Raw genomic sequence first — 15,418 nt, 5'->3', positions numbered from 1 at the left:
AGACTGCAGAAACCTCAGTCCCTTTTCTTGGTGAGCACTACCCGTGGTTATGAACAACTGGCTCACACAGACTGTCGGGGTGGAGCACAGACATTCCCAGGAAAACACAGTCTGAGGTAAAGTCTATTTGCTGCTCAGTGGTGTCTTCTTCCTTGGGCGTGTTTGAGAGAAAGCTGAGATTAATTGACATTATGAAAATCACAGCCTATCTTTAGACTAGTAGAAAAGGGCAGAGTGGATCAAAAATAATTCAATGGATTATTCTGAACTATTCTGATTCTTGCCTCAGCAAAGCCATGAAACACCACTTTCACTGCTGGTATTTGGAGCCTTTTATAATCTACAAGTATGGACAGCAGCGCAAAAGTTATCAAATCCTTCTGTTCCCAGAACAAACAAGATTTCATAGCTGCTTAGTAAATGTTTCCAAATACGGCAAACAGACCCTTGCAGTGGTAGAAATTAGCATGATTCATTAGTTGCTTTTTCTTTTTTGGTTAAAACCAGTCAAGTTTAAGAGGGATGAAACACAAAGGTGCAGCAACTTGAACCCTTTGTCTGCCATACAACTACTGTAGCAACTGCTACCAAAAGCAACCTGAACTACTGGGACAGGTGGCTCCAGCTAGCAAGTGTTGCGTACTTGCACACAGTTTCATCCAGCACTCTGTGTGACACAGCTCATACCCTACAGGTAAATGAAAGTGCCTGTTTTTCAAGGCTTAAAAAGCAGAACTCCCCTCACTGAAAACCTAAAATAATTAAGAGAAAACTGAACTTGACCTGTGGATGATTCCAATTATTAAAATAATAAAAAGGAAGGATGGCCTCCCACCCCCTTCTCAGCATTATCCCAGCATCCCTCAGAAAGCCTATATGTTTCATTAACCTCAGCATCCCACCATCTCCCGCATGCTGCAAGAAATGAAACCTCCACAACTGGCTCAGCTCTCTGGTCCTGCAAACCTTGCTTGAGACAGAGAGAGATTAACTCCATCCTGGTTAGAGTAATTCTCAAAAAGGTCCCATTCCTCTTACAGGATGCCCAGATGGAGGCAAAGGGAAGTGCTGCTGTCCCTCACATTTCCCATTTTGCCGAGAACGGTTTCTCATGCCGCCTGGAATGAACCTACTTCAGCCCAAGTACAACAGGCGCAACATGCCCTTTCATCATGTAAGTGCCTGGCCCACATGCCAGTTTGCCATGGAGAAATTTGTACATCTTTTCAAGTAAATATCATCATCACCACAACACGTATTTTTACATGTTTTAAAACATTATTAAATAATAATTATCTTTATATAAATATTACAGATAGATACACATATTTCTGGCAGGGCAGCACACCTCAGTTTTACAGAAGTGAGATGCCCTCATTCTACATGCAGGGAAACGGAGACACAAGGGTGAAGCCCTTTGGTGAAAGCCTCCCCATTGAGTTGGGAGCAGGACTCTGATGTCTCCAGCCTCCATCCGAGGTGTCTCCACTCAGCCGCAGCCCTCCCCACTGGCGCTCCTGAGGCGCCATTTGCACAAGGTCAGCTGCCTTATTTAAGCCGAGACTCCAGTTTAACACAAGGTCAGCCGCCTACCCAGGACTCTGGTTTAAAAGATCGCTCTCCGTTGGGAAGCTGTTGTCCCAGCCAAGGACGTTTAAACCCAATCCAGCAATCAACAAGGAGTCCCGTCTTACAACACTGTGCAGACAAAACAAAAGGGCTGAGCCTGAACGGCCTGCGTGATACCCTCCGGTGGAATCCTCCTTCTTGGGTTATTGCATTTGAACTGCTCAGAGCAAAATACAATGCTCAGCTGTAAAATATTTTCTTTTTGGCAGCTCACAATCTTATTCCAAAGGCACATGTGAAATACATTCCTGGGTAATCTTGGAGTGAAGTGGGCCAGATGGTAGCAGTCAGATGTGACCCAATTCTTCTTTAGCTCTCATATTTTCAAAGATGTGTGCTTAAAAACTTCATGCCTCTCTCCCACAGCATATACATATTTCAGACTGGGTTTTGAGGCAGTCACAGGCATGTAGAGAACTGTCACCTTTCAGTACCCTGTGTCCTGGGGATAAGTAGCTGTGTACATCTGTAACGGAACAAGTCATCCCATGGCAATTCTCATTCTGTTTCCCCAGACCAAGGGGATATCAGGCAGCCTCCTGGTTTAAGGAGGGCGAGGGAGTGGAAATACTTTCTTCAGACTTTACTGAAGGGAAACAGATAAAAGAGGGATGGGGCTGGAAACAGATTCCCGTTGTTATATCAGCTGGAGGGAAGGGAATGGCTTTCAAAATGGCTGTAAGGTATTTTAGCTTAAGGTTTAGGCTTGTTTTTCCCAGAAAGACTTTAAATGCTTGATTCTTTTTCAATTAAGCATGCATGCAGGCCTTCCCCTCCTTCTAGAGGGTTTATTTTTTGTTCTTTTCATGTATCTGGCACAAGCATCTGAGTCATATCCCTAGTGTTTTGACATTCACTGCAGTATTGTGGAGCTCAGGGTAAGCCCATATAGCTAATGCTGCAAAAGCCATCACCACAGGAGGGCCACCTCCGAGAGCAGGGCAACGAAAAGCCCCACCAGCCCAGAGGGTAACTGGAGCTGACTAGGGTCAAAGCACGGGTAGGACGGTCCCTGACCCCACTTTGTGCAGGACTCTTCACCCAGCATCAGCTCCAGCCTCTTCACCCAGAGCTCGTACAAACCATCACAGCTTCATGGAGGCACATGGACACATGGGTGTATCACTTGATTTAGAAAGTCCACTTCCTCCTTCAGTGAAAAAGCTGAAAGCAAGCAACTTGGGCATTAGAGGCATAATATACAAAGAAAATTTCAAACTAATACAAACATTTGGTTCCATATTATGGATTATCAGATCGAGCAGCTGAGTCTAATTTACAGGGCAGAGTTCAGCCTCCCGCATGGCGGCTGGGTGCAGCTGCTCACTGTGGAGTGCCTTGGACCCACACTGCACACGCAGTAGAGACTGCAGCAGCAAGAAGTTCCATGCGAGGGTCTGACACCTGCATTTCACCAGTGTAATGGTTTTTCATTTTCTGCAAAGAGGAGATCAATACCTTTGATTTAATACATTGCTGAAGGCATTTTGTGGAATTCCACTTGTCCTTCACAATTTCTTGGTGAAGCTGTTTGCAACACAGAGATTGAGCTGGAGAGAAGCATTTGCTCACAAGCCAACGTGGCAACAAAACATTGTCAGTGCTAGGAAATCCTTCCCAGAAAATAAGCACGTTAAACCTGAGCCTTATAGGCCAGTTACATCAAAATGCAACTTGTTAATTAAAAACAAAACAAAAACCACCAACAAAAATTGATCTCTAAATGCTTTTGAGACACAAACTCCTATTGCCAGAGGCACACAGTCTACTCTGGTGAAAAAGAAACACACACCTTTTTGGCCACTGCCCAGACTAGGGTTCCTGATGATTGATACCATTCACCATGGGGTCAAAGTTTTGGTAGAGAGACTAAATAATTAGCTTCTACCTGCAGCAAAGAGAAATACCAGATGTTCTGCAAGTGAATGAGAAAATAAAAATAAGCATCATGAAACATATATGCAGAACAGGATATATTTTTGGGAAACACTCCCGAAGTTAAAAAGCAACTGTGCAGCACTGTTTAGTTTCAGTCTTAGCATAAGGCTACACCGAGCCAACTTAGATAATTGCAGCTACAACAAAGATACTGTAAATTAATAAAGTCATTCCAAGAAAAAAGGGGGAAAATCTAAAAAAATTTATCTGAAATTTCTTTGTCGACATTTCTGCAAAGCTGTAGGGTTTCTCAAGATACCCACTAGCTTACACTAGCTCCAACATGAGAAATAAAAGTGTCTCATTGCATATCTTCCTCTCTTCATTGGGTATAGGAGTTTTAGTGTTCTAAGTTGGGAGGTATGAGCATCTTTCCATCCAGGCAGATTTTTTCACCTGCCGGCAATAAAGGCAGCAACACAGCTAGATATCAATTGAGCTTTAATTTATACTGAGGCGGTGGTCAGAGGTGATTCTAGTGGCACTAGGAAAAAAAGAGCACTGGGAAAAATTGGTTAAAAATAAGCATCAGGGAAAATCCTTTAGGAAAGTCTGCTTTGTAACAAATTTTGACAAAGCATTGCACAACATACTTCCTGTTGCCTTTTCTCTACTAGAATATAAAAGACCCTTTCAAAAGGCCAAATTATTGTAATTTAGAGAATGAGAATGGGCACCTTTAAGAGTTGGCTGTGCAGGCTGCTGGGCCATCTTGTCTAGACTGAGCTCTTCCTAGAAAGGTTGGACTAGATGATCCCTGAGGTCCCTTCCAACCTGTGATTCTGTGAAATCCACCACCTAGCCTGCAATGCACTGTAGTGGTGAGCACACGCCTTTGCTAAGAAAAGTAGGATGACCCATCCATGCAAATCCCCTTTTGCAGCTTTCTCCCTCCTTCCAGTTTTCAAATTAGTCAAGAAAAGTATCTTTATTTCCTAGAATACGTTCACTACAGAACTAATTCTGCTACCTATACCAGTGCTCGGAGACCATTTGTCTGTTATGATTAAGAAAATTCCATGGTAGGATCCCCTTCTTTTGTTGTATCAGTCATATAAGACTACATCTTTCCTTCCTTAACCAACTTTCAGAGTCACCTTTCCACTTCAAAGCTTAAATTTGTACCTGTAAAATTTTTCATGTGAATATTTGTTAATGCTAGCTTAAAATTTGCCTGGTGTAAAATTTCCTTCCCATAAAGAAGCTTGTTGGGATACCCTGCAACAAAATGCAAGGTGGATGCAACACTCTCAGCAGTGTGACTATTCCAAGTGAATATTCATTAGACCTTGTTCAGGTATGTAACTTCAGTCAAGACAGGGTTTTTTTATTATCAATTTTTAGAACCATGGCAGCAGGACCAAGTAAATTTTAGAGGCACCAAATAATTTAGAGCAAACAAAATATTCAGTGTCTTCATGATAAGAAAGGAAGGAGGTTTTTTTTTTCCAAACGAACATCAACAAAAAGTCGTAAGTTTCTATGCAGCATGACAAGTCAGGAGGCAAGAATTGCCATTATCCTCATATATGGTCATTGGTTAGTGCATGAGAGTCAACGAAAAACAAGTATCAGTGTTACTCAGCTGAAGCAAGTTGTCATGTCTACATACCTGTACAAAAAATGGTATGCCTTTACTGCACGTGGCTTTTATTTGCCATTACTATGTAGAACTGGCTTTTCCTCACTCCTATATTCAGTAACCATGCCACCTCACTACTGTAATGTTTTGTCAAACCATCAGCGGTAGCTTGATCAATTTTGGATCACAGGAGAAAACAATAGGGCATTTTATTGCTGTTTAAATGCAGCTCTGCCCTGAAAATGACTCTGAACTGGAACTTCTTGAGAACTACCAGGAATAAACCTGATGGAGGGCCTTTGAACAGCTGAAGGAACAAGGGAAAACAAACACATCAGGTTAAGGATTACAAGAGAGTTGCATTTTGGGCTGATCAAAACTTGCCCATTCCTTTGCACACATGATATTCATTCCCCTTGTTTCATTAAATACATATTTTCCAGAGGCACAGCACGACAGATGTGCAGCAGGAACATGTGCACAGAGCATAGTACCCCCAGGCCAAGCTCTCTACACATACAACTTCATGCAGATGTACCTAGCCTAAACTTCGGGAGCCGATTCCCATGATTTACAGCAAGACAAGTCTCCAGAAACATTTTCAATTCAGCAAAAAAGCTGGACCGTCAAGCAAGTCACTTATGGCAGCTCTCCCCATCTGCAGCCCTCCCCCTATGCACCAAAATCCTTTCTGCTCTTTGCTGTAGGGTTAGGATTCATTCCTACAGGGTGATTCTGGGGAGATAATGCATGCAGTGGGGAGATATTGTAGTTGGCAATAATTCGGGACCCAAAAGTGGGATACAGCCTAGCAGACGAGAATGCTGCATATAAAAACCTGTTCCCCTCCTCTCTGAGAAATTAATAGATTGTGATAGCCTGCGTGCTGCCGCTAAACTGGAAACACTCAGGGATAAAGCAATCTGAGGAAGAGAAACTGCTCCAGGAATACCACACGGGTTGGTAACAGTGATGTGCCAAAGCGCCATGCTCACCAAAACAGGGCAGCCTTGACGGTGCTCTGAAGCCGCTGCAGGCAGGAGAGCCCTGCACAGCTGCCTCCCGCCGACCCCTGAAGTATATGCATCTACGTACATACACAGCCAACCCTATTTAGTCTGTAATTGCAATGTCAGCCCAGGGTGGCTGTGTCTTGGCAGTTGCGGTCTTAGCCAAAACTTTCAGAAGACAGGAGGCCTATGGGAGTTGCAGCCGTTCCCTTCTTTGATGTCTAGGGAGACAGTCATTCGTAAGAGAGAAAAAACATTTTGAACCGTTATGTAGAACTGAAAAAATAATTCTATTAGAGGAAGAGGCCTACTCAGGGAAGGATGTTTCAGAGGCACAACTCTAGGAAGGCCTCTGATAGAGTAATCTGGAAGATAATTATTTGTGGCGTTGTTGGTTTGGGTTTTTTTGTGGTGTTCGTTTTTTTTTTTTTCCTAGAGAATTATTGAGTCTAATTCAAAATACTCCAATATAAGCAGAACTTAATGTGTACATACACACACAAAATATAACATAAGCAAATCCGCATGGTCCTGGCAAAAGGTGGAACAGACATCTGTCCTGAAAAATCCCTCCTAGGTATGCTTTTTTTTAAAGTTTAAAATGCTTCACATCTGTTTCCCTCCCAGCTGGCAGAAAATCCACAGGATTGCATATGTCCTGATTTGTGAATCAATCTAAAAAAAAAAATGCATTGCAACTCTTGACACATAGAAACACAGCTTCCCAGGCTCAATCGACATTTAGTTTTCCATTTGCCAAACTTGGGGGAAATGGGATCCTTTCAAGTGCCCTGTGTGTACTACAGCCATTTCACATTAAACATGCATGACAAATCTCTGTTTAGCATTAACAGTGCTGGGTACCTGTGTATGGACAAGACTTTGACTGCTCTCTCCAGTGTTAATTCTGCATGGTCCAACCCTTTAAAGAAAAATTCTAACCAATGTAATGCTGAAAACAAGGTTTTCCACTGAAATTCTGCCTATGGTAGAATCTGCAGCGTCACTAGAAAAGAGAGTGCCCACCGCAGCAGGAGGACAGCTCTTACCCACCCCTGGACCAGAAGAAATGTAGTGAGAGTGAGTTTGGCATACAGTTACCTCCTCTGCACACACAAGACTCCATAGCTCTGCTTACTCCCTCTTCTTTTGCTGTCAAATTGAAAACCTTTTTTCTGTCTGCCTTGCTAAAGCAAAAGCTTTAGCGGTTGGGGGTTTTTTGTTTTATTTTTTGTTTTGTTTTGTTTTCTTGAGCTATGAGGCGAGGCTCCAGGCCCCTCTGATGTAGCAGTAACACCAAGTTTGTTCCAAGTTCCTTTTACCTAAGACATAAATAGTTACGTTCCCAATTCTACTGCCAGTGTTTGCACAACACCAGACGCTCATTTATAGAATACAAAATACTAGGGATTTTGGTACTTACATAGTAGATAGCTTTTGAAGATGTTTTCGCTTGTCTGATGCAAACAACTTATGATTTTCATTCCCTGTGATTCTCCTCTATGCAGTTACAGATGCATAGGAAGGTGTGAATGGACTTAACTGAGACTAAAAGGAAAAATTCTTGCCAGTACAGGGACTGATCTCCTGTTTGAGAGCTGTGGGAGGGGAAAAAAGGGGATGGACACACAGAGAGACACTAACTGGAATGACAAGATTGTGTATTTAAAGGAAGCTGAAATAAATTCTGAAGCAGCGTTAAAAGCAAATGTCACCTCTTGCTTTTAGCCTGGGAGGGCAGGGACGTACACAGGACGAAGAGCGGGCTGCATGACAGGAAGGATTCAGAGCAAGGTCAACTTGCGAAACAAATGACGAATGACAGAAACATCGAATTGCTGAAACATCCCACAATAGGGAATACAGTATCTCAAAAGCTATCTGGAGTATATATTTGGCTCACCATACAAAAGCACATCCTAGAAAAAGCAAGTTAAAGGCACTTTATAAAAAAAAATAAAGCTGGGACAATGTAACTGCTTATAATTCAGACAGTCTTTAAGAATTTATAGGAAGTGTATTTTACAGCCGTCCCAAAGAACCAACAAAGCGTGGTGGTTATCGCAGAGCAAAGTAATGTGACATACACAGAGGTAGGCAACAGAGGCTGCTGCCAAGGCAGGGGACCTTCCTGACTACACAGGACATCACTTGTCTGGTGAGGGCTGGGAAGTGCCTGGAGATCCCCTCTGAAGGGGATACTGGGCTGCAAAAACTCACCACCTTAAATCACAGGGACACATGTATCCCTGGAGGACGTAGACTCTTTCCAGATTTTGGTTTGTTAGTGGACCTTTTTGGAAGAAAATGAGTTTTCTAAAATTGCTTATTAAAAATGAAACCCAGCCAAAATCTTCATTAACGTGTTTCTCAAAACCACCCTACAACCACCCAGTATTTCTAACACAAGTGAAAGCTCTTGTAGGGTTTAGCATACAGGCAGAACCTAATAGAAAGTGATTTCATGGGGGGAGAGTTGGGGGGTTGGGTGGGGAAAAGAGCAAATTTTTTAAAATTATCCAGTGGTGATGTCCCCTTCTTTCCTTAAGATCATTTTAGCCATTTTGACACAGTGCCTGAAGTACAGTATCAGGAGGTTTTTCTTTTATTTTTTTTCTCCTTTTTCAATGGCAGCAAGAATCCATCCCCTGGAGTCTCTCAACTCCTCCCCCCCAGGGCTCCTGTAACATGCCCAGCCATGCCAGGAGACAGCCAAGCTTCCCAATTTGAAGTTTTTCTCTCTTTATAAAGAGGAATCGGAAGCCCACGCTTAGTTTAAGGTAACTGAGCAAGTTTAAGGTAATAAGGTTGGTAGATCTCTGAGGGGGCTTTTCATTTATCTGAAAACGTCTTGCATTTGTGAAATATCACTTAGGAAACTTTAACCTTTAGGGCACGTCAGGACCTTCTGCTTAGCCCATCCCATCTGGGGGCACAGCCAGACCCGCACGCAGTAGGGTACCAGGATCCCAGCCTAGGAAACACAGCTCTGGTACAACCGCCGTCCCACCACTGTGCCTCCTCTCCCAGCCTTCTCACCTTGCCATCCTGCTGGGAAAACCTTTTTCCCCTCTGCTCCTAAACCTTCTTAATTCACTGTGGCATGAAGTCATCCACATTTCTCTTTCAAACAACAACAAAGATGGCCTTGAGCAGCCATATCTGTTTGATGTTTGTATATGTGTATGCACACACAGATGCCTCCACATACATTAAATGCATTAAAATGCGTACACTGCCCAGTCTTCTAAATTGTATAATCCTACCGTAAGCAGTTTTTCATTCTCAGTTGATTAAAGTATTAGTACATAAAACATCTGTCAGAACAAAGATTAAGCAATGGGCTCGGACTTGCTCAGAAGGAGAGCAAACAACCAGCACAAATATCGCGCAAATAAAATCCATCTCATGTAATATTAATCCTTTCATTGCCAGGAACCAACATTTTATTGGCATGACGCAGCGGAAAGGAGAATTAGTTCGTTTGGCTCTGGCCAAGCTCAAATTTCACGAGGACCTTCTACTTACTTTTATCCTGATTCAACTGAAATCCTGCACTGAACGGAAGGAAATACATGGGGGTGTAACACATCTTATGGGGCGAAGCACAAAGTAGAAAATACAACATACTGTTCAGTGTAGACTGCAATCAATATAACCATCAAAGTTTAGTTTTTCCCTTATTTTCAGAGGCAAAGCCAGAATCTATGCATTCCGGGGATGATTAAAAAAGTAAGAGGCTGGAACTTGACAGGCATCATATGCAAAAACCAGTACTTGTTATTTATAATGAGAATTACAGTAAAATCAAACCAAAGAAATGCTTGGTTCATCATTACCCATCCCCACCTCCAGCCCCATCCCCACCTATCCGGGAACTTCTATGGAGGGGGAAAAAAAAAACAACTAAATTTTTTTGTCCTATCCTGAAAAGTGCTCTTTATGTGTAAAACCCAATTAATATCACTTTGCATGACATGCACCCAATATGGACACATAGTCCAAGAATCTATACGCTGGGTGTTTCCTAACGTTCACATGTTTTACTATGCAAACTAAACAAACATTTTAATGAAGAACTTTAAATTCAAGTTTCCATCACGTAAAATGGGATGTTGGTACAGTTTTATGGCTTCAGTGGATCTTCCACCCTGAACTTCAGCTCCACATGACAAATACCATCCCTGCAACTACTTAAGCAGGCAGCAGATGCTGCTGTCCCAAATAAGGGGGGGGTGGGGGGGGCATCTGGAGACCTATCCTGCCTCCACCATGAAGGAGGCTCACAGAAGACCAGCTTACAAGCTCTTCAGGAAGGCTCCTGCTTAGAGCGTCCCAGCAGAAGAGGCAGTAGCAAAAGCCCTGTGCTGAACTTGGAGAGAAAGGGAGCAGAGCCTAGAAAAGCACACCACTGCACAGCTGCGCCCAGTGAAAAGCGTACATCGTGCTGTGGGCGTGCTGGAAACAGCACAGCATGACCAACCAGGACATCTGCTTGTCGCTCGAGTTGTAGCAGCGTCATTCTCCTGACAATTTGGTGGAAGAGTCATTGAGGTTTCCAGTCAAATTCAGGGGGTGGCAGTGATGTTTTTTTTGTTTGTTTTTCTTTTAAGCAAGGACAAACATAGGGTATTTGTCTGTTTTGCAGGTTTGTTTCTTCTCCACCCCACCCTCCCCTTTTGTGAAGGACAAAAACCAGCTGCAAGAAACGGAAATGATTCAAAGCCTTTTAAAAGCTGAGATTCTTTCACAAGGAATATGTTAAGCATATTGTGACCTTCTGCATCTGCAATTGGACAGACACTACACCAGGAATGCGGAAGCATCATGGTATTTAAGACATTATATCCAAAATAGGCTTGTACTTTTGACACGACTTCCAGAAGAAAGCTTCTGGCAGAACCCTGGATGGTAGAGACTGCACTTTGCATCAGGACAAATACCTATTTGTAATCCCCTGCTGCCCAGCAATTAGCTACACTAGGATAATGCCAGTAGGCTATTGGTCAAAGATGGAAAAGGGGAATGTCATAAAACTTTCAAAAAGTAAACAAGATAAATATTTACGAGTGCAGCATTATTCATGACGCTGAATTCAATTACTTTTAGTCTGGGAGGTTATCAAAAAAAGCATGTTAAAAAAGACTCTTCCTAGATCAAAGACCCAGACACTGCAACTGCGATACCAGCATCCACTTTATATACAGAAGGAGCCAGAACAGATATGAAGAAAGACACTGCAATACGTTATTTTGATGATTTTATTTTTTTTTAATCTTCAAAATTTTCTGCCTTGAGACAGGAATGCATGATAGATAGAAATGGCTCAAACATCTTCACATGAAACACTCTTAATCATAATTCATTCACAATTATTTTTCTAAAACATCTACAGTTACATAATCCCACCCATTTCCATCCATTATCACAGATTCAATTATTTGTTAAACAGTAGTTGCCAGCAATTGAAAGCTGTAAGGCTTTTTGCATATTAGTAGAGTCTTCTGAACTACAAACACAAGAATATCACAACTATAACTCTCACTTTACATGGCAACCCCAGGTGGCAGATGTTCCAAAATGAAATGTGTTGCTTATGTGGAGTTCATAAAAATGACAGAGAGAGCTCTGTGCCTCGTTAGCTCCAAAATCCTTTCTCCTTGACTAAGATTATTTTCTAAACCTACAGCATATTCCTCATTTTGAACCAAGTACTCTGGTGAGTTGACCTTTATCTTCCATTGCTGCTATTTGGCAAATTTGCAAGTCAGGCATACTAGAGCTCTCCAGTAAAACTCTATGTACAGAGCACAGTTTAAACAGATGGGTTGCTTGGAATCCATATCTCCCTCCACCTGAAGGGAACTACTTTGAGGTTTTCTGGAACTGTTGTAAACAAGAGGATATTTTTTTTAATATATATATGTGTGTGTGTATATATATTTATATATTCTATATATAAATGTTCTAAATGTCCTTTGGGAGTCCATTTGTTTTTATCTTTCCAAATGATGACTAAATACCTGATCTGTAGCATTTCTCCTGAGAAGACACTAGTAAGGGAATGACAGTTCTGATGCACTTTGGAATGGCACAATCACGTAAACGCTTGCACAATTAAGACTTATGAACTCATCCAAAGTTTCTAAACATGATATTCTAACTAAGAACTAAAATACCAGCACAATGCAGCAAGTTAAAAAAGAAAATTCTACGTAATCAACATATAAACAAGTACATAGGAAATGGATATTTGTCAGTAAATCTGTATCTTTTTAAAGTAGGAAACGTATGCACTTAAGAAAAAAAATGTAGCTATCTGACAAACTTTGTAAAAAAGTACTTTCCAAATGCATAACAAATGCCAAGATATCCCGTAACTGGCCAGGTATAGCCACATGAGAGCTGCATGGCTTAGAGCAACCCGGGGAGGGGTGGGGTGAAAAAGAAAAATCACAAAAATAGTAGATTAGCAAATCTAGGAAAAGAAAAAAAAAATCACATCATCATCATCATCATCTAAATTACTGTATGCTTATATCACAACTGCTAAAGGAGCTGGAGCGGGGGAAACCATAAAGATTGCAGTTTAATAATTCTTAGAAATACCGCTAAAAATTCAGAAAAGAAAAATCAACTTAACATACTAATCCTAAGCACCAATTTAATAATTTAAGTTAACTGTATTTATATTTCTCCTACTAGGGATGAAGCAAGTTCTGCTTGAAGGCTTAAAGTTTAACTCTGGAGCCCATCTGACTTCTGTGTTCTTGCCACGCTTCCTCTGCTGTTTGCATCAAAAGTCACTGTGAAGACTCTCTTAAGGTTCAAACTCTAGGCAAGCAATTCTTTGAAGAGACAATTACATCCTACAGTTGAAATCAGCTTTCAGGTCATGAAAAGTGAAACACGCCAGTATTTGGTTAGTCTGTTATTAACTAGTCTGTGAAAACGGAATAGCCGACACCATTCCTCGACAGGATTTGCCTTAGAACTAGCAGCACCCAGGGCAGACCCACTGCAAGCACATCTAGACTCCGCTAGGAATTAGTAGTGTTAGAAAATTGCATATGTGTTAGATCAAGAAGGCATCGCCATACAAGTGGCATCATTACATTGTTTTTCCTCTACCTTTCTCCTTAAGAACAAAGGAAAACAGCCCTACAAAGGTCTTTTTGGTTGGGTTTTTTTGTTTGTTTGTCTTCACACCTGGAAAAAGCAGCACAGTACTCCCCAGCTGGAACAGCTCAGCACTTCCCAGCAGCTTAGTTCTTTCAGAAAGCACTTTCACATAGTTAAGGTGGTCTACTTCAGCTAATCCTCAGAGCTAACCTTTTTTCCAGTATATATGTCATGCCACATCCTGACAGCAATTTCAGAGCTGAAATGGAACTATGGTAATGTCCACTACTAACTGTGACCAGATCTTGACACAGACCATCAAGCCAGGCCCTTGGGATGGTTCCACACATTGAACTGAAGCTCAGACTAAAAATCTCACCGAAACTCAAAAGACGGAGTGGTCATGAATCTCAGCCACTTCTCCCTATTTGAACCCTCACCCTGTAATGAAAGCACGCACACCAAGGGAAAATAACAACTGCCTGAGCTGGGAGCGTTAAGACACTGGTGAGTTATCTTGCTGCTCTTCAGTGACCGTGGATTCGCTGTGCTCCTCACTTGTCTCATTGGAGGGCTCCTCGTAGCCCGGCTCGGCGGGATCCAGGCTGCTCCCCTCGCTTTGCTCCTCGCTTTGCTCTTCGCTAGCCTCCGCAGACTGCTCCAAGTTGCTCTCCAAAGAAGCTGGAGAGCTGCCAGTTACACTTTCATTTTGGTTCATTTCGTTAAAAGGCTGTGGGAGAGGTGCAGAAGACTGTACAGCATTTTCACTGGCAGGGATGGGCACTTTGGTTGCACCAATGTCTACGACAATGTCATTTTGTGGAAGAGTTACCTTCTCCACAAGTTTCCATTGAATAATACTCATGTCTTTCCCTCCAGTTGAAATCAAGTGACCATCGCTGTGGGTGAAGCTGACGTTTGTCACATGACTACTGTGAGCGCTGTATTTGTGACTCGGAGCCTAGCGAAAACAAGCAGAAAGATAAACCACATGCTTGACTAAAAGAGCACATGATAACAAAATCTAAAACTACTACTACTTTTGCTTAGCCTTTCAAAAGAGCTCTTTATTCACATAAGAGTAAAGAATTGTATTAGGTTTCCTCCCACGATTCATCCTTTCTTCTTAAAGCTCGTGACTTGGGACAGATTTAGATCTTTATGCAAAAAGTAATGGACTTAACACCAAGGCCAGCCAACAGAAAGCATCAAGCCTCTGCTCCAGAACTTAAGGATAACTATTGCCACTTCACTTTAGGTATATTATTTTATATTTTCTATTTTATATATAAACTTAATGGGGAAAACCATGCTTTTGTCTCTAGCACTGTTCTCAGACATAAATGAGCTATTTGGGTGCTAGGTTCCAAAACGATCATGCTAGAAGCAGGTGTCCAGCAAGGAAGCTTCATGCAATACAAATAACCACGTAGACTAGACTGCTCTAGACTTACCTTTGGCTTGGAACAGGGATACTGAAAGAGATGGACCTTACAAAAATCATCAGCAACTGCTATCACTTTTCGGTTACGGGATCTGACAAGGGCGTTTATGTCTGTCCCATCTGATCCTTCTGGCCAGACTCCTAGGAGAGATTACAGCAGATACTTAGTGATGGTAGTTTTTGAAACAAATTAAAAGACAATCCATAAAAAAAAAGGTTATGAAGCTGTGAGAAAAGGCAAGCTTAACAAAAGGTAAATAAGATGTTTAACTGGAAAATGGAATATGCATTGCATTAAATGTCATTAATATTTTGCTAGTGTAATGCTTCTCTCCCACCCCCTCCCCCCCCCAACCATCAGCCTTGGCCAGGATAACTTCTCAGACTTGGTATGTTTCCTGTTCAAAACCTCCGTTTTGTTTAAAGCTTATCTGAAGTTTGCTGCTAAAACTGGCAACTCTTAATTTAACACTTTCATTCATACACAAACATTTTAAGAGCAAGACTGATGCTAAAACATGGAACAAGCCCAGGCACCGTACATTATGCAGAGATTTTTGGTTTTATTTTATACCTGGAGCAATTCTGAGTATTTGCATGATCCAAAGGAGACAACTGATTGATGATACTTTGCACAGAAACCCAGCCTGTGCGAGTTTCATAGATATAAGTGCTGTCAAGTGCTTAAGTACA

General features: G+C 41.9%; 1 protein-coding gene across 6 annotated transcripts in view; it reads right to left on the bottom strand.

The window, feature by feature from the left end:
• Positions 1 to 12,564: 12,564 nt before the first annotated feature.
• EML4 (EMAP like 4) overlaps positions 12,565 to 15,418 on the bottom strand; it is a 161,075-nt gene continuing 158,221 nt past the window's right edge. For all 6 annotated transcript variants that reach the window (XM_075089015.1, XM_075089016.1, XM_075089010.1 and 3 more), the window contains 2 exons: positions 14,736 to 14,866; positions 12,565 to 14,242 (listed from right to left, as the gene is read on the bottom strand). In XM_075089015.1, coding sequence (XP_074945116.1) covers positions 13,778 to 14,242; positions 14,736 to 14,866 — 596 coding nt within the window. In that variant the 3' untranslated portion in view covers positions 12,565 to 13,777. The remainder of the gene's footprint in view (positions 14,243 to 14,735; positions 14,867 to 15,418) is intronic.

This window comes from Phalacrocorax aristotelis, chromosome 3, assembly GCF_949628215.1.
Source record: "Phalacrocorax aristotelis chromosome 3, bGulAri2.1, whole genome shotgun sequence".
NCBI classification, from domain to species: domain Eukaryota; kingdom Metazoa; phylum Chordata; class Aves; order Suliformes; family Phalacrocoracidae; genus Phalacrocorax; species Phalacrocorax aristotelis.
This window is presented reverse-complemented; position numbering and strand designations above follow the sequence as displayed.